This window comes from Phalangium opilio, unplaced genomic scaffold (genome assembly GCF_054372755.1).
Source record: "Phalangium opilio isolate 3A_F unplaced genomic scaffold, DU_Popi_V2 ptg000031l_1, whole genome shotgun sequence".
NCBI lineage: Eukaryota > Metazoa > Arthropoda > Arachnida > Opiliones > Phalangiidae > Phalangium > Phalangium opilio.
In genome coordinates this window covers 9024327-9041949 of record NW_028324158.1, presented here as the reverse complement: position 1 = coordinate 9041949, position 17623 = coordinate 9024327, and the positions used below count along the sequence as shown (strand labels likewise).

The 17623-nt window shown below is 36.9% G+C and overlaps 4 protein-coding genes across 5 annotated transcripts; 3 read left to right on the top strand and 1 right to left on the bottom strand.

Moving 5' to 3' along the window:
* The first annotated feature begins 23 nt into the window (after positions 1-23).
* LOC149690436 (cytochrome P450 3A4-like) lies at positions 24-3400 on the top strand. The gene is made up of 5 exons (XM_089870509.1): positions 24-445; positions 750-1309; positions 1370-1632; positions 1697-2103; positions 2409-3400. Exons 1-5 carry the CDS (start codon positions 130-132, stop codon positions 3398-3400), a joined length of 2538 nt encoding a protein of 845 aa, XP_089726635.1. The 5' UTR covers positions 24-129.
* Positions 3401-3654: 254 nt separating this feature from the next.
* Positions 3655-5055, top strand: LOC149690435 (cytochrome P450 3A19-like). The gene is made up of 4 exons (XM_089870508.1): positions 3655-3666; positions 3718-3980; positions 4089-4103; positions 4415-5055. Exons 1-4 carry the CDS (start codon positions 3655-3657, stop codon positions 4818-4820), a joined length of 696 nt encoding a protein of 231 aa, XP_089726634.1. The 3' UTR covers positions 4821-5055.
* A 645-nt stretch (positions 5056-5700) lies between these two features.
* On the top strand, positions 5701-10117 carry LOC149690434 (cytochrome P450 3A8-like). Its single transcript, XM_089870507.1, has 5 exons — positions 5701-5806; positions 6114-7249; positions 7344-7739; positions 7813-7816; positions 8241-10117. Exons 1-5 carry the CDS (start codon positions 5792-5794, stop codon positions 9303-9305), a joined length of 2616 nt encoding a protein of 871 aa, XP_089726633.1. The 5' UTR covers positions 5701-5791; the 3' UTR covers positions 9306-10117.
* LOC149690433 (uncharacterized) lies at positions 9882-17563 on the bottom strand. 2 transcript variants are annotated; one of them, XM_089869965.1, is made up of 15 exons: positions 17311-17562; positions 16919-16976; positions 16770-16823; positions 16440-16697; positions 16247-16372; positions 15697-15912; positions 15509-15625; positions 14398-14661; positions 13512-14024; positions 13212-13436; positions 12351-12707; positions 12094-12277; positions 11773-11933; positions 11496-11660; positions 9882-10896 (listed from the first exon to the last, which is right to left on the bottom strand). In XM_089869965.1, exons 2-15 carry the CDS (start codon positions 16938-16940, stop codon positions 10754-10756), a joined length of 2805 nt encoding a protein of 934 aa, XP_089726091.1. In that variant the 5' UTR covers positions 16941-16976; positions 17311-17562; the 3' UTR covers positions 9882-10753. The 2 variants fall into 2 exon arrangements, with proteins under 2 accessions (XP_089726091.1, XP_089726092.1); XM_089869966.1 differs by lacking the exon at positions 9882-10896 and adding an exon at positions 11009-11343 and having other exon boundaries at positions 17311-17563.
* Positions 17564-17623: the final 60 nt, after the last annotated feature.

Below are 17623 nucleotides of genomic sequence, written 5' to 3'. Positions count from 1 at the left end.
TTATAAATAAAAAATTATAACAATACAGCCTCACTCCTCCATGATAAAATCAGTTAACTACATATTTTTTCGTTAGAAGTTGGGGAATACGGCACGGTATTTAATGCAAGTTTTCCATAACTAAAAGTCATGGAATTTTGGTACATCCTGTTAAAAAACTCTGGATTTTACTTCGTTTATTCCATAGCTACTTTAGCATTAATATTAGCTATTTTGATAATTAAGCAAGGAGTGTCGTGTTATTTCGCGCATCAAACATTTTCCAAATTGAAAATCACTGGTCCAAAACCGACACTGTTTATCGGGAACTATGCTCAAGTACGAGCCAGTGATACATTACCACATTTGGTTATGGGTGAATGGCTTCGAAAATACGGCAACTATTTCGGGTTTTATATAGGACCTAATCCCATACTTGTAATCAAAGACGTGGATGTTGTCAAAGGTGAGCACTTTCTAATTAATTGAGCATAAGTTCATAAGATATGTTCCTATAAGTTTGTCACTGGGTACTGAGAGCTTGTCATGAAGGTAACGCGACGCCTGGTGAGGCTCTGTCAAAGGCATAGTACAGACTTGAACAGGAAGATGGAAGTTCTGCAAAATTAACCGAGTGTAGTCAATTCTCGCTTGTCGTTCTCGATCTAGCTCTCAGTAAGTCTCTAGCATTACAAAGTATAGGTGGCAGATGGAACATATCTTATGATTCGGACAAGGAACTTACACTAATTACCACGATTTAACACCAGAAATCATGATACGAAAATTCGACCAATTCAGTAACAGGCCACCGTTAATAATTCCGGCTAAGCCAATTGTGGACAGCCTCCTCAGTACCACGGGAGTTCGATGGAAGACTGCCAGAAGCAAAATAACACCGGCCTTCAGCACCATGAAATTAAAGCTCATGACTGGATTAATGAATAAAAACGTCGACCAATTCATAGAAGTCCTGGCGGAATTGTCAAAAACCGGAAACCCGGTTGACATTTTCGAAAAAAGTCAAGCCCTGACCTTAAAGGTCATCAGTGGAAGTGTACTCGCAATGGACGTCGATTGTATCAAGAACGACAAAGACGACTTCTTGAAAGTCGTTAGAGAGTTCTTCGAATTTGCCATGAACCCGGCCATAAACTTCGCTATCTTCTTCCCACTTTTAGCCAAACTCATGGCTCTCATTAACAACCATTTAACAGCCGGTCGAATGACCGACACAATCGTTTCCAATCTGACGAAACTCATACGCTTCAGAAGGCAGAACACCGGGGAGCGTAGTCTTGATATGTTGCAGCTCTTGTTGGATTCCCAGGTCAGTAATGAACTAAGTTATCCACCATGAAAGTGACTTAGTTCAAGTTGTCTTTCTTAGGCGGACAGTGGTGATGGAAAAACAACAAAAGCAACCCTAAACGACATAGATATCATCGCTAACTGCCACATATTCCTATTGGCTGGCTACGAAACAACATCAAACACCTTGGCGTACACCTTCTACCTTCTAGCTCTTCACCAAGACATACAAGATCGTCTATACGACGAAATAAAATGCAAACTGGAGGGTAAATCACAACCGACTTACGAGGACATAAAGAACCTGACATACCTCGAGCAAGTACTAAATGAATCTCTAAGGTAATTAATTACTCTTTGATCCACTACACACATCCACTCTTCATTACCAACTGTAATACTGTAGAATGTATCCACCTTTGGTATTCTTTATCGAACGTGTCTGCGAGCAAGAATGCGTCATCAAGGACTTTAAAATACCCAAAGGAGTTACCGTTCATATCCCGGTTTGGCAAATACATAGAGACCCAGTACTATGGCCCGAACCGGACCAGTTCAAACCCGAACGTTTTGCGCCGGAAAAGAAGAAAACCATTCACGCTGGGGCCTTCTTACCATTCGGAATCGGACCACACGTCTGCATTGGACAAAAATTCGCCATGCTGGAAGCGCAATTGGCAATCGCAAAAGTATTGCTCCGTTTCCGAGTTGTGCCAACTGAAGAAATGGAAGTTCCCTTACAACTAACGTGTGCAACGGTTATTATCAACCCGAAAAATGGTATTAAAGTTAAACTGATACCACGATCTTGTTAATTACTTTTGAATCACTTGCAATAAATAATGTTTAATAAATTCACGTATGAATTAAGTTCATTCAAACATATACGAGCACGAGTTGAATATTAATATAAAACCAAACCCGTTTTTTTAAACTTATTAACAGAATTTGCTATTTTTTAAGTGCAAATTTGGCTCGAAGCAATTACACGTGATGTCCTTGACTTAGACCCTCATTACCGAGTTAGAGCTTCAAAGTCTAGCCATATAGGTGGTATCGGGGGGAAACAAAGTCTGTTATGGCGTCACTAGCGAGACTATAAGATTCTACGCTATAAGCTAAACGCGTAAAATATTTCATATTTGCTGACTTGGTTGGCAAAGAGATGTTTCATTTGTGGAACGTTATTTGGATCTTCACGGGATGGTCAACTTACTTTTGCGCGAGTTGCCTACTTGTTTTGGTAATTAAACAGGGCGTAACGTGTTATTTTGCGCATCAAACCTTTCGTAAACTAAAAATTCCTGGTCCCACGCCCAAACTATTCCTTGGCAACTACAGCCAAGTGAGAGCTCAAGGTACCCTGCCTTATCTAGTTCTTGGAGAATGGATAAAAAAATACGGAAATGTATTCGGTTTCTACATGGGACCAAATCCAATATTAGTCATAAATGATGTGGACATTGTCAAAGGTAAGCTGAACAAAATGAGTAATGCAAAACTATTTTACGTTATATTAACTCGACTTTCAGAAATTATGGTACGGAAATTCAAAAACTTTCATAGACGCCCACCTCTGATTATTCCGGCCAAACCTATAGTGGACAGTACTCTGGACACTGTTGGAATCAGATGGAAAAGCGTCAGAGCCCATTTAAGCCCGTTGTTTACATCCGCAAAATTGAAAGGCATGAGTTCCGCTATTGAAGGAAACGCCGACGAATTCGTCAACCTTTTGCAAGACACCGCCCAAAGTGGGAAGTCCATCGACATTCTTGAAAAATGCCAAGCACTGACGTTGAAAATTGTATGCGAAAGTATGCTAGCCATAGAGGTGAACTGTCTGCAGAATCCTAAGGACGAATTTCTGCGAACTATGAGAAACTTCATACTATTTTCCATGAATCCAGTCATAAACCTGGCCATCTTCTTCCCCCCGTTGGCAAGAATTTTAGCTTTTATAAACAACTATGTAACGTGTGGTCGCTTGACCAACATCATCATAGACAATCTAAAACACGTCCTTGAACTGAGAAGACTTAACGCTAGTGAACGTAGAAACGATATGTTACAGTTCATGCTAGATGCCCAGGTATTAGCAAACACATAAGTTTATAAGATATGTTCCATAAGTATGACCCTTCCTGTACTTCCTAATGCTAGAGACTTACTGAGAGCTAATTCGAGAACAACAAAAGAGAACTGACTACACTCAGTTTTGCAGTCCACCTTCCTATTTAATCTGTACCAAGCCTTTGACAGCGCCTCGCCAGGCGTCACTTTACAAGGATCTATGACCCACGTCACTTCATGACAAGCTCTCAGTAACCAGTAACAAACTTATGGAACATATCTTATGAACTTATGGTAACACGCGTAAGATTCCCAAAGTCTCCTTCGCAAGTTAAAGCATGTAAATTATTTCAGGCCGATACTAGTGACGAAGCTAAATCAAAGATACCATTGACCGACACGGATATCATTGCTAATAGTCACTTGTCTTTAATGGCTTCGTACGAAACTGTCTCATTGGCATTGAGCCTCACTTTCTACCTCCTATCCCTTCACGAAGACATCCAAGACAGAGTGCACGAAGAAATAACAACCAAACTAGGAGGCAAAACTAAACCATCTTTCGAAGACGTGAAGTGCTTTACCTATCTTGAACAAGTTGTATACGAATCTCTAAGGTACTAACCTTTTTTTATCGGATAAGGCTGAACTGTTTTCTCAAATAAACATTACAAGTGTACTAGCACAAAGCGGGGTAATTGTAACATGATTCTTCCCAACATCAGAACATTTGGAGCAAGGTTACCAAACCGAATCACGTGTACGCGATAAATAGTTTCCTCCTCATTACCCTATCAGCGCGCTTGTGGATTTTTGTCCCACGTCAAGACAACCAAGGTTTATGGGTTGATTGCTGAAGATTTAATACCAAAAAGTTATAGACTTCACCCTAGCACGGTGCGATGCAAATCTGAAGTTTCATGAGCAGGAGAGCAAACAAAAAGGTACATGAGCCTGGGAAGAATCATGCTACACGACCAAACTATTTAGAGGATACAGTGTCATCCTTCTTCGATTATCCCCTTCTTACATTATTAAAATCTACTTCCAGGCTATACCCACCAACGGTAATGTTTATGCAACGAATGTCTGACCAGGACTGCGTCATTGGAGATATAAAGATACCCAAAGGTGTCACGGTACACTTCCCAATCTGGCAAATACACAGAGATCCAAATTTGTGGGCCGAGCCAGATAAATTCAACCCGGATCGTTTTGCTCCAGAAAATAAGGACAGCCTTAATTCGGGAGCTTTTCTTACATTCGGATTAGGACCCAGAAACTGTCTTGGAATTAAATTCGCTATGTTTGAATTGAAAATGGCCATTGCTAAAGTATTGTTGCGTTTTAGAGTTGTACCAACGAAAGAAACAGAGGTTCCCTTGCAATTTACGTGCAAAGCCGTGACTAATAATCCGAAAAATGGGATTAAAGTTAAGTTCGTCGAGAGGGAATAGGAAATATCGGTGAATAATGTTTAAAAACGTCTACAAAAATTGATAAGCGCAAAATGTCAGACCTTTGAAGTCTTTCTCACGCTTTAGAATTAAGATAATATATGGGATAAGGTACAGAAAATATAAGCTCATAAAACCTAAACGTTTCTTATCCAACCTTAGTTTAGTTTAATTTCTACCAAACTGTATTTGAATCAAATAAATATAACCAGTTCGATTAATTTTTAAACTTGAATTGTCTGTAAGTACTAAATTTGTTCAGTACCTCTACAAAACTTGGCGAGGTAAGTTTCTATTCCTTTCAATAGTAAGGTTGTTTCATATTACAATAACGCCGAGTAATTTTATAGCATCTGCATTCCATTATAACATAATTGTCTTAGCCAGCCTTTGCAACTCCTGTACTTACATAATATAAGATATATTCCATAAGTATGACACACCTATGCTTGCTAGAGATTTACTGAAAGCTAGTTCGAGAACGACACGAGAATTGACTACGCTCAGTTAATTTTGCAGTTCATCTTCCTATTTAACCTGTAGTAAGCCTCACCAGGCACCGCTTTACGAGAATCTATGACGTTTCACTTACGTCACTTCATCACAAGCAATAACAAACTTATAGAACATATCTTATGAACTTATGATAATATATAGACAGGAAGTATGGATGTTATACATACAAACGAGTGCAAAGCATCTTTGTTTGAAACTAGACAGATTATTGCGCAATCAAGGTTTATTTTTACGTAGAAAAAAGATTCAAGTGCGATGATTATCACTGAAAACGTCGATCCGTTTTCGAGTTATAGAAACCTTGATAATGGTTATCTTTTTAATATCTTTATATAAGCAATTAGGAACGCCTTAAAAATTTATGTCACACGCACAGTACAGTTGTACGGTGAAAGTAGAAGCGGCGAAATTTATAAGGCGGTGAATGAGTGGGAGTCTTGACTGTAACTGCAGAAATGTTGACTTTTCAAGTAAGTTAACTATATTTTGTAAACTATATACTGCAAGATCGTGTTAGGCGAAATGAAAAGAGTACAACAATGGCTACAGTTCGCCGAGAATAATCTTTGCAGTTTGAAAGGTCTTTGTCTAGAGCAAGAAATATAATTCTATTGTGAAATCCATAAGTTTATAAGATATGCTCCATAAGGATGACACTTCCTATACATCTTTCCCTGATTTTATCGGCAGCAGTTTTCGACTCGCTTAAACCCTGCACAATAAGTCGATACTTCGTTTACTACGCGTACTGAAAATCAGGTCTTTTTACCTTTATAGGTTTACAACGCACTTGCCCTCCTGGTACAATGCATAGTTTACAGTTCTATTTTCATCACGTCACTTCTAACTCTTCTAACGCTACGACAAGCGTTAAGAACGTACCTAACCTTCAAATCCTTCGAAAAATACAACATCCCCGGACCCAAACCGACAATACTATTTGGTAACATGTTGGAGCTGTCGTTCAACAACCTATTGCCCCACGAAACTCTCGGAAGATGGTCCAGACAATACAATAAAGTCTTCAAGTACTTCATGGCGAACATACCGATACTGGTAATTAAGGACGCGGATGTAATTAAAGAAATCATGACGCGTGAATTTTCAACGTTCCCAAGACGACTAAGATTCTCAGCTCACGTCAAACCATTATGTTACAGTGTCCTTGACATTGTGGGTCAAAAATGGAAAAATCAACGAAGCGTTCTTACTCCGGCTTTCAGTTCGGGCAAAATGAAACTCATGTCCCAATTAATGAATAAACAAACTGACAAATTCATACAAGTCATGGAAGAAAAATGCCAGGCTGGTGGTGAGGTAGACATGTTGGAGAATTTTGGAGCCTTGAGTTTAGATACGATTGGGCAATGCGCCTTAGCGATGCAAGTCGATTGCCAAGGCAATACCAAAGATGAATTTTATGTGGCAGTTAAAGAATACATGAGATTCGCCAGTAACCCCATCACAAAATCGGCTTTCGTATTTCCGTTTCTTGTACCCGTGGTGGAATTTATTAATAACCACTTAACCGCCGGTAAAATGACCAGCATGATAGTAAATAATATAATGTCCATAATAAACAGTCGGAGGCGGGACAGTAGTCAAAGACGCGTGGATTTGTTGCAACTAATGTTGGACGCGGAGTTGGACCCGAACCAAGTGGAAAATAAAAATGGGTCCGCAAAAGGGTTAACAGATAACGAAATTGTGGGAAATTGTCAGCTATTTATATTAGCCGGATATGACACCACGCAAAATGCCCTAACTTACACAACCTATTTACTTGCGCTACATCAAGACGTTCAAGAAAAGCTGTATCAAGAAATTGTACGCAGTATTGGCGACAAAACCCCGACTTACGAAGACGTGCATGGCATGGTTTACTTGGAGCAGGTCATATCAGAGTCATTAAGGTATTTATACTTGGCCCATTCTTAGCAGGGCACCATAAGTTTATAAACATAAGATATGCGGCATATGCATAATCGAAATTTCTGTATACAACAGGTACTACCCTCCAGTTGCACTCTTTATATCTCGCGAATGCGCAAAAGATATCCAAATCGGGGATCTCTTCATTCCGAAGGACTCGGTGGTACAAGTACCCGCCTATAATCTACACCATGACCCCAACTATTGGCCGGACCCAGAAAAGTTTGATCCTGACCGATTTTCACCCGAAAATAAGAGTAACATAGTTACGGGATCATATCTACCGTTTGGTATCGGACCAAGAAATTGCGTAGGAATTAGATTCGCGCAATTAGAAATGAAGTTAGCGTTGGTTAAACTGATACGCAAGTTTAAATTGGTTCCCGGACCGAAGACCGAAGTGCCTTTGAATATTATATGCCCCACAGTTATACTAATGCCCAAAAACGGGGTTTATCTCAAACTCGAGATGCGATAAATAGAAACAAGTTGGGAAAGGTAAATGTACTCACCGCGCACTAGATATGATACAATGATATTGCAGGATGGTGAATTGACAGCCGCACTTTTCGGATTTTACCAATAGATATCTATTATACAGAATGAAAATTATAAATAAGACTAAAAATAGTGATAAATTTAATTCTTGCACACATGGTTATATTGATTTTGTATAAGTACAACTACATCATAAGCTACCCTAATGTAATCCACCTCTGACCATACTGTTTTACAGCCCATTCTCTGCAAACCATGCAGTATTATGAGAAATTTTAGTATTTCAGTAATTAACTGAATTAAGTAGAACAAATAATTGTATAATATGTCGAATTGGTCAATAAATTTGCTAGTTAAAACACATTATTAAAATACTTATTTATGGCACTGATGTTTTGAAGCAGACGACACTAAATTTTCACAAAGCTATTTCTAAGCCTTTGGTTGCCAAATTCAGTTTTTTAAATAAATAAGTTATATTTAAACTCCGTCATGAAGGAATTAATTTTAAGATTACTTTTAACACTGACGAGTAAAGTGCCAAAGCCATACTTTCTCCTTATATTAATGTCACTTGTTTGTGTTTTATGGTTTATTTATAACGCGCTAAATATGCCTTACATCATGCACAACTTCCTAGGCAAAGAACTAGATTTCTCAAAAGCCGATAACGTAACTGGCTTTCCATTTTATATTGTACCAAATGTCGTTCATATGGTGCACTTTACCGACGAACTTAAACCCGAATTAAGCTTTATACAAATGATAACGTTAAAAGCAGCTCATCGTAATCAAAAACCAGAGAGACTTATACTACATTGTGATTGTAAAGAATTCCACGGAAAATACTGGAATATGGTTAAGGATCTGGAGGGATTTGAACTAAATCGGATTGCTAGGCCTACACATATTTTCAAAAAGAGGTTAAGCTCAATTTACCACGCTTCTGATATAGCTAGAATACGTTTAATGATGAGATATGGTGGTATATACATTGACAGTGATAGCTACATTGTCAATTCATTGGATAAATACCGCAAATACGAATTCTCAATTGGGTGGCCTCCTAAACAAAATCTAGGGACTCAAATCTTAATTGGGAATAAAAATGCTCGATTTCTCAAACTGTGGTATCATTCTTATAAATATTATCGGCCAGAAAGATGGTACTACAACGCGGGGGAACTACCAACTCAAACCATTCTAATGGTAAAACCCGAATTGGTACATAGAGTACAAAGAAACTTTGGTGTTCAAGACTTGACTCACCTTCTTTATGGCATTCCATCTAATGAGTGGAAGACCTATGATGTCATTCATTTATTATATCGCCACAGAGGTTACCTTGCTCCTAGTGACACTGTAAAAGAGTTTAATGAAGAGAATATTAAAACTTATGGAAGATCATTTGGACAAATGGCAAGACTTGTTTTGTACGGAACAACAAACGTAATCGAAAATGTAACGAGGCCTTACCAAGGCTTAGAGGATAAAAACAAAAATGTATCGGAATTAGGCTTAATGATGCCACTGTCTTAATTAAAGGTTGTTGATAATTATACTCTTAACATTCCAATAAGGTTAAAACACATTTCTACAATTTGGAACAACAAATGTAATCGAAAATGTAAGCAGGCCTTACCAAGGCTTAGTACATAAAAACAAAAATGTAACGGAATTAGGCTTAATGATGCCACTGTCTTAAATGAATGGTTGTTGATAATTATACTCTTAACATTCCAATATAACTAAGGTTAAAACAAATTTATACAATTTACAAATGATATAAATAAAATTAACATTTACTTTACCTGATTTCTAGTATTTCTTTTCTTGAATCGGCAGCTCCACACTCCCAATATCCAAAAAGCAAAATGGCGACTCTTTACCTTTGAGCCGCGCTAAGCTACTCAGAAAAATGGCGGGACCACACAAGGTTGCTATTGGTTGGTTGCTTCTACCCCTATGGCCAATGACAACCGTTCCCGCGAAAATAATGTGCGGTAAACTCAAAATGGACTAAACCACGTGCTTTTAAGTTTTCTATTGAAAACTGACACAAATCGTAGTCTGAAAAAAAAAATTTAAGAATAATATATTAATTTTAAAATCAACTACTACTTTAATATCTTTATTGTACTAATATTTTTATTTCTTGAAACAATAAGTACAATTAATCTTATTATAATATGTGATATATTTCCCCTCGTAGTATAGAAAACAAAATCAGATTCATAAATTAGAGAGTTATATAGTTATTATAAACCAGATCTTGAAGAAAATAAACCCATGGAATGACCCTTGTTTTTTTATCCACCGAACAATTAAATTACAAAAATTACAGAAAAATATTAAACTGGTGTAGTATTTCCAGTTTTGAGAATATAATAAAAAAAATCAAATTTTTTCCGAAGCATTTTATCACAGTCTTTCATACCAAAATAAATTCCTTCGAAAGGCAATGGCCCACCCAACCGATTTGGTTGAAGAACACTCAACCAAATGCTCGATCAATACATGAATTATCCTTATACATGAATCCCTTGCTTTTGGGTTCAAATATTTTTCGAAACAATGGTGTAAATGCTCTCTTTATCATTAGTAATTATAGTACGAAAGTATTTTTAGAATAACTAACACTTTTTTTTTGTTTTGGAAAATCGAAAAAGTTTCGAAACTAATTCACATTAATAAAGTGCGAAACAAATTTAGAGAATAATTTTGAGCAAACAGTGAACATATAAACAAAAACAAATAACCTGAACAATTATATTCATTATAAAGAAGCGAATAATCCTAGATTTTATAGGAAATTCAAGCAAATCTAATGAAATTTCCAAACTTGGTAACGAGGTGCTTAAATTAAACTCCATTGGGGGAAGACTTGAAACGTTTGAAACACACAAAAAAAAACCAGAAAGAATAGTAATAAAGATTTGTTACCAAGTAATAGGAAACTCTCAGACGGTATTCTTCAAGAGACTTCTTTATTCGGGAGAATTGCTGAAAGTACTGTAAGTACTAAAACGATTTCCTGCAATACGACGATAAGCTGCTGGGGCAGCAACACCCAAAAGAATGCCGATAATCAAAGCAGCGAGGATTCCAAGGGTCAATGCGGTCGTCGATGCTAAAGACAAGACAAAAGCAAAAATATTTCGTCACACAACAAAAAAGTTACAACAAGAAAGCGGGAAACCAAGTGTTCAGCTAAGCCTTTGATGATAAATAACAAATCATAATAGAATTTATAATTCTATACTATGACTTTATTACTGTAAAATAACATGTTAAATACATGTTCAGATATGCACTAACAAAAAAGAAAATGAATAGATTTGAACTATATTTCATTAGAATTATAAGGAAAAGGTTAAGCCTTTGTCTTTGATAATTCAGAGAAATATGTACTAGAGATCTAAGAAAAAATTTAAGGAACCGAATTTCTAATTCAAAGTAACATAACCAGTTTCTTGACGATGTCGATACCAGGTCAATATAAGGGGACTGAAAAAACCCATTACACCTCCCACAATCAATGCAGAACCAATACTACAGCCAAGAACTACATTAGATACTGAAAATATAGAAGTGTGCAAAAGAATATAGTCATGCAAAAGACATCTAAAAAAACGAAAACCCCGTGTTCAAGAACCACTTAACCCCAGAGAAAACTAAAGTATTCGTCTCCCCTTTAACAAACACAGCAACAACAAAAAGAATACTCACTTCCGCCTTGAGTAGCGGGTCTCGGAGCTGGAGGAGTTGGTGGAGGTGGTAGAGTACCTTGACAATCTTTTTCATCGCTGTAATCTCCACAGTCATTTTTACCATTACATTTCCAGTCTTCATGCATGCAAATCTTGTTGTCGCACATCAATGAACTGTTGCAGGCTGAAACGAGAAACGCAAAATAATAAAATGATTAGTATATTGAAATAACCACTTAAAGTATCTTTATTCTTTGGCTTGAATTCAATTAATCAGATATTAATATTAGTTTCACCATAAGCTTCAAATTCGAACAACATCGGCGGTCCATCTTCAGTCAGATTTTGGTGTTTGTACAAAAATATCAAGGAATTGGTACGGCTTAGAAGTTCATCACCAGTCAAATTAGTAAGAGACGTTTCGCGAATTGACGGACCATCAAAGACGGTAACAAATCTAAAAGTAAAATTAAAACAAAACAAAAAGGTTTATGAAATAGTAAAAAAATAAAAAGCAAAAACCAGCCAGCCAGCCGTAAGGGGTTTAGCTATTACTTTTTTGCAACCTATTTTTGGCGGAAAAGTAAAAATCTACTTGTAACACTTGAAACTATTACTTTTTCAAATCTTCTTCTTTGGTTAAATTTCCAGCTTTAAACGAAATGATGTTTTTATTATCGGTGGAGTTCATGGGTTTCACGGCAACAACCCAGGCAAAGAGAGAGCCTTGTTTAACTTTAGCAGGATAACCAGGTGTGGTCACATTACCAGCAGCTTTATCAACAACAACACCTCCATTATCTGAAAATAAAACATACCTCAAATTGATCCCAAAAACCCCAACCAACTCATTGATTACAATAATCATACATACCCATATTAAAAACTTTTACGCTAAAACCTTTGGCTGTTTTCAAACCGCCAGATCTTGATATCAATGTAATTATGATATCATTTTGGACAAGGTAGTCATTAGGGAGAGTAGTAGTACTACTGTTGAAAGTATCCAATAACTTTTGATCAGTCTTATTGACTCCGAGGAGTTCTGATAAGATAAGTAAATGTCCCGGAGCCAATTCCAAACTATCAAAGCTAACGTGTAGTAATGAAGCATTTGATTCTCTGATAACTTTGTAGGAGCATAGGGCCATTAATGGATACTGGTTAGGATAATTAAGTGATGTTAACTGAATAGTTTGTCCTCCCTTAGTTGTTTGCACCATTTGACAAGCTAAAATATTAAATATTAATTAAATTAATTAAGATTCGGGTTAATTAATTGGCCTTATTCCTGATCAACGCCACCGAGGGGTAGCGGCGACTTTTGGAACTATAATAATACGGTAGCCAATTACAGGTGGCGGTGGGTGGAGTCGATGGATCCTAGCCAAGGCTTAACAAGCGATATGGCTTCAAAAGTATTAAAAGTTGACTTTACCTTTCTTATTCTGTCTAATATTATGAAATAAGACTTTCGGAGTAAGTTTTCATTCGATTTTGGTCTATTTGGAGATTATTAGGTTAATAATAATTAGTTAAAACGTGTTTTTTGAAGTTGAAGTGGTAATAATCAAAACATAGAAAATAACAGATCTCCATCAGAGTCCATCGACTCCAGCGCCACCTGTAATTGGCTACCGTATTATTATAGTTCCAAAAGTCGCCGCTACGCCTTGGTGGCGTTGATCAGGAATAAGGCCAATTGTAAATGCGAGTGTTACTGATAATTTTTTACCAGATTTAACAGCGTAACTAGCTTGAACGGTAGTTTTACTAGTGGAACAATTCTGTCGATAAATTTCCAGAATGGTGCCATCAGAAACATTAAGCATCATATCAGGAATATCACTAAGTGGTCCTTTCAATTCCACAATTTGTGTCTGCTTATCATCGTGTTTGCTAATCTTTAAAGTATCATTTGTATCAATTTGAACGGAGGTGAAATGCAATGTCAATTCATCTACAAACAAAACCATTAATTTCATTCAAAGTAGTTAATAAATCTTCAAGTACATCGATCGAAGAGTTGCCTTACCAGTAGTGTTTGCCTTAGCAGGAATAGTCCAGGCGCATTTACCATTACACATTCCGGTTAAAGAGTAAGATCCGGCAATACCAGTACCTTCCGCGTAACATCCAGGCGCCAAAGGGATCAGAGAAGCATTGAGGGTAGATCCGGATATCTTTTGAACCCATACTGCCATTGTATGTTCCATGGATACAACAGTCTTGATTGATTTGTAATTATCTTTGGTAATAGTTTCAATTGGCTTATTCAAACTGCCAAGATCCCTAAAGATAATAATTTGCGTGTCTCCGTTGATTGAAGTTCCATTTTCACGAAGAGATAATTCGACTTGTTCCCCTTCTTTGAATTTGTATAAATAAATGCCATCTTGAGCGTCTTTTCCAAGCACTAATGGTCCGGGATTGGAAGAGTATCCACCATGGGTTTGTGTAACGTCAATTTTAATTTTAAAGTCTTTCAAAGCTAACGGGGAAGTAATGGAAATCCAAGCTTTGTTGCCACTAGTTTGAATAAATTTTGCTGAAAATTTGCAATATTATAAATATTACTGGAAGTTTGAGTTGGAGTTTGTAACTATAGAGAGCTTTCAGTTGGAGGAGGAGCTGAGTCTCGTGACAAAATTTACGCCGCCATATTGGTGGCTTTAAAGCAGGAAGGAAGCTGAGACCACACAATATGGCTACCAAAACAGCGGTAAGACTTGGAGGAGGAGCTGAGTCTCGTGACAAAATTTACGCCGCCATATTGCATGGTGGGTTTAAAGCAGGAAGGAAGGAAGCTGAGACCACCTGTCCCAATATGGCTACCAAAACAGCGGTAAGACTTGGGAGGGTGTGACGTCACGTACTACTATCTCATCTGAAAGCTCTCTCTATTAAGCAATTATTTATACATTTCCAGGTATCATAATTAGCTTGAGAAATATCGGTTATAAAAGGAGCGGTTCTATTATCTCCATCCAGAATTAAAATTTGGTCACTGGAACTTGTGAAATTCGGTTGTTTGATGTCAATTTTGATAATGGTACCGGGGTCGCTTTCAATGATCCAGAGACAATTGAATTTTTTGGAGCTGTAGTAATCAATATCATCAGTCGGTGGGGTTTCTAAAGTATCTGTTAGACGTTCCTTGCTAAGTTTTATGGCATCACTGCATTCTAGGACGGTAATGAAACAAAAATATATGTAGATGCCTTGTTCTCTTTTCTAATTTAATAACAGGGTTCATACAACTTTTGGAAAACAAATTTCCCTGAGATTTATGGGAGGTTTTTCCCCATATACTTCCCTGAATTTTCCAGGTTTGTCTGGTATATGGAGTATCCTATGGAGCAAATGTTAACGAAGGAGGGGGGGTGGGACAAATGTGACTATTACATAATCAAAGGACATCCCCGTATCTCTAATATAACCACAGTTATGAGCCTCCAAAGTATAGTGTAATGTTAATCCTATGAAGGGCGGTATGTTTACGGACATTTTGCTTAATTACTCGGCCCCTGTTTGTCGTAGCCCTAAGTTTTTAGTATGGTTGGATGGGGGACAAATTGGACTATAACATACTCAAAGGACATCCCCGTATCTCTAGTAGAACCAGAGTTACGAGCCTGCAAAGTATAGTCTAATGCTATTCCTACGGAGGGGGGTATGTTTGTTTACTATTTACTTAATTACTCGGCCCCTGTTTGTCGTAGCCCTAACTTTTTAGTATGGTTGGATGGGGGACAAATAGGACTATAACATAGTCAAAGGACATCCCCGTATCTCTAGTAGAACCAGAGTTACGAGCCTTCAAAGTTTAGTGTAATGTTAATCCCATGGAGTGGGCTATGTTTATGAATATTTTGCTTAATTACTCGGCCCCTGTTTGACGCAAATTTCCCTAAATTTTACTAATATTTCGAAATTTCCCTGAGGTTTTTGTCAACAATTTATTTCCCTGATTTTTTCAGGTTTGTATGAACCCTGTAATAAATTTCAAGTAACAAGTTTCATGACGCGTACTTTCAGTTACCAAATCATAAGTTACAGTTATGTTATCGGCAACGCCAGTATTAGTTACTGTCAAGTTTAAAGTTAGAGTATCTTTTGCTAGTAACTCAGGCATTGGTTGTTTAGCGCCTAGAATGGAAAAAAAGGTGTTTAAAGATGATAATTAGATTGAATGAATGATGGTGATGATTCAATCTCACTGGTAAATTGTCCATTCATCAAATCAGATGCTCCAATAATGTCCAATGTATCATTTGGGTTTCTAAGGTTAAACTCCTTGAATGTCAGGTGGACAGCATTGATATCATTATCGGTAGGGATAAAATCCATTGTGCAGTTAAATGGATCGACAACATTTGAATACAGGGGAAACTTCATGATTCCAGTGTCATCAACATTGGTTTTATAGTGGCATCCTGTACAATGGCAAGGTATTTAGTATTATCAAAAACGGATTTATGGGATAAGAACGTCGGATCGTAGCTTTAGCCTCCAGTACCATCCTCGCATACTTTATTGAGAAACTTCGTCTGCTTATATTTTGACTCCACCCACAAATTTGATCTCTAGAAGTAGCTATATACAGAATTTGTGGGTGGAGTCAAAATATAAGCAGACGAAGTTTCTCAATAAAGTATGCGAGGATGGGGAGTGAATTCGCTAACTCAGACGTTCTTATCCCATAAATCCGTTTTTGGTATTATAACTTAAATTAGCATTGGTAATTAATAACATTTCAATTTTATATACCTATAGTACTATATTGCATCTGAAAAGTACCAGCACTTGGCTCTTTGGTCTCACTCCAATGTAAAGTAACAGTGACAGTGAGATTCATGTCCTTTGCATGGTTACTAATGTAAATACCAAATGGGTCTAAAAATAAATACATAAATAATAAGAGTAAGAGACTATATATTACTTTAACAATGATCTAACAAACCTAATTTGCCACTAAATAAGTATTGATACTTCTCAGTTTTATTATCGGTGATTTCAATGGTAAGAGAAAGTTTATCATCAAGGTAGAAGCTATTGGCAAACAAGAAGATGCCAGAAGAAGCTTTTGCAATTGATTCATTTGCAAAGCGTATAGTCCACACGCATGTCTCGCCCCCCTTTCCAGGGACATTAGTGCCTTTTTTATAATACTGAAAATGTCCTGTGGTCTCATTTTGATTAACTCTGCCACTACATTTATCTGTACCCATACATTAGTTATATAATGTAAAATAATTCATGATTTTATTAGGATAACAATATATTTACTTACCATTTACAAGTTCAGATGACACGCAAGATAATGACACCAATATTACAACAAGGGCTAAAATAAATGTGAATTAAAACATATTTAAATTTAGTCTTTGGGGACATTTTAAGTTTAAATTAATTAAGTTAAGGTTATATAATTATACTTACTGGTAAATAAAATATTATTCATTTTTCCTTGTTATGGTAACATTCAAATTTTAAAGGACTGAAAAGGAAGGTGTAAAATAACCATATGAACACGTTGAAGCCAAAGTCTCAGGCCTAACCCTAAAGTTACTTCTAAGTTTTAGTTTTAGTTCAATACGGCAGGCTATAATCTACCGTTGGTACATGTTGTGCAATGGCAACGTGACTTGTCTAGACTCTAGACTACAGTGGGTAAATTATAACCGTCGAATTTACACCCCCTTTCTTAAGCCTTGGTAGGATTAATCGCGACAAATTTTAACACTTAATTTAAAACTTTTAACTTTAAAACTAAACTTTCGTCGATGTCTTAATATTCTTAACTAATTTTATAATAAAATTTCGAATCTTACCTTCAGTAAATGCAAATATTAAATGCAATATTATAAGAGGCCGGTTCCGAACTCCCGATAACAAATTAACTTTGCTTCTCGATTATCTCTATTCCCTGTAACACCTCCACACTCCACACTCCACAAAGAGAACAAAAGTATCTGATATTTTAATCTATTTTCATTGGATGTTGACTGTCGTTGACTGCTGTCATTAGTCCCCCGCTGCGCATCTAGGCTTACACTCGTGACTCCTTTAGCTTGACAGTACGATAAAACCTAGAAATAAGATATAACTTCTTTAATTTATACTGTCAAGTAAGATTGACCATAA

Bases quoted from the DNA above. Each gene is read 5' to 3' on its own strand.
- LOC149690434 (XM_089870507.1), top strand. The intron at 7,250-7,343 runs GTATTTATACTT...TGTATACAACAG, and splicing joins GTCATATCAGAGTCATTAAG to GTACTACCCTCCAGTTGCAC.
- LOC149690436 (XM_089870509.1), top strand. From the start codon at position 130: ATGGAATTTTGGTACATCCTGTTAAAAAACTCTGGATTTTACTTCGTT. The intron at 1,310-1,369 runs GTCAGTAATGAA...TGTCTTTCTTAG, and splicing joins AGCTCTTGTTGGATTCCCAG to GCGGACAGTGGTGATGGAAA. The intron at 2,104-2,408 runs AATTACTTTTGA...CTACGCTATAAG, and splicing joins ACTGATACCACGATCTTGTT to CTAAACGCGTAAAATATTTC.
- LOC149690433 (XM_089869965.1), bottom strand. From the start codon at position 16,940: ATGAATAATATTTTATTTACCA. The intron at 16,698-16,769 runs GTAAGTAAATAT...GTATGGGTACAG, and splicing joins GTCATCTGAACTTGTAAATG to ATAAATGTAGTGGCAGAGTT. The intron at 10,897-11,495 runs GTGAGTATTCTT...TCTTGTCTTTAG, and splicing joins ACCCGCTACTCAAGGCGGAA to CATCGACGACCGCATTGACC.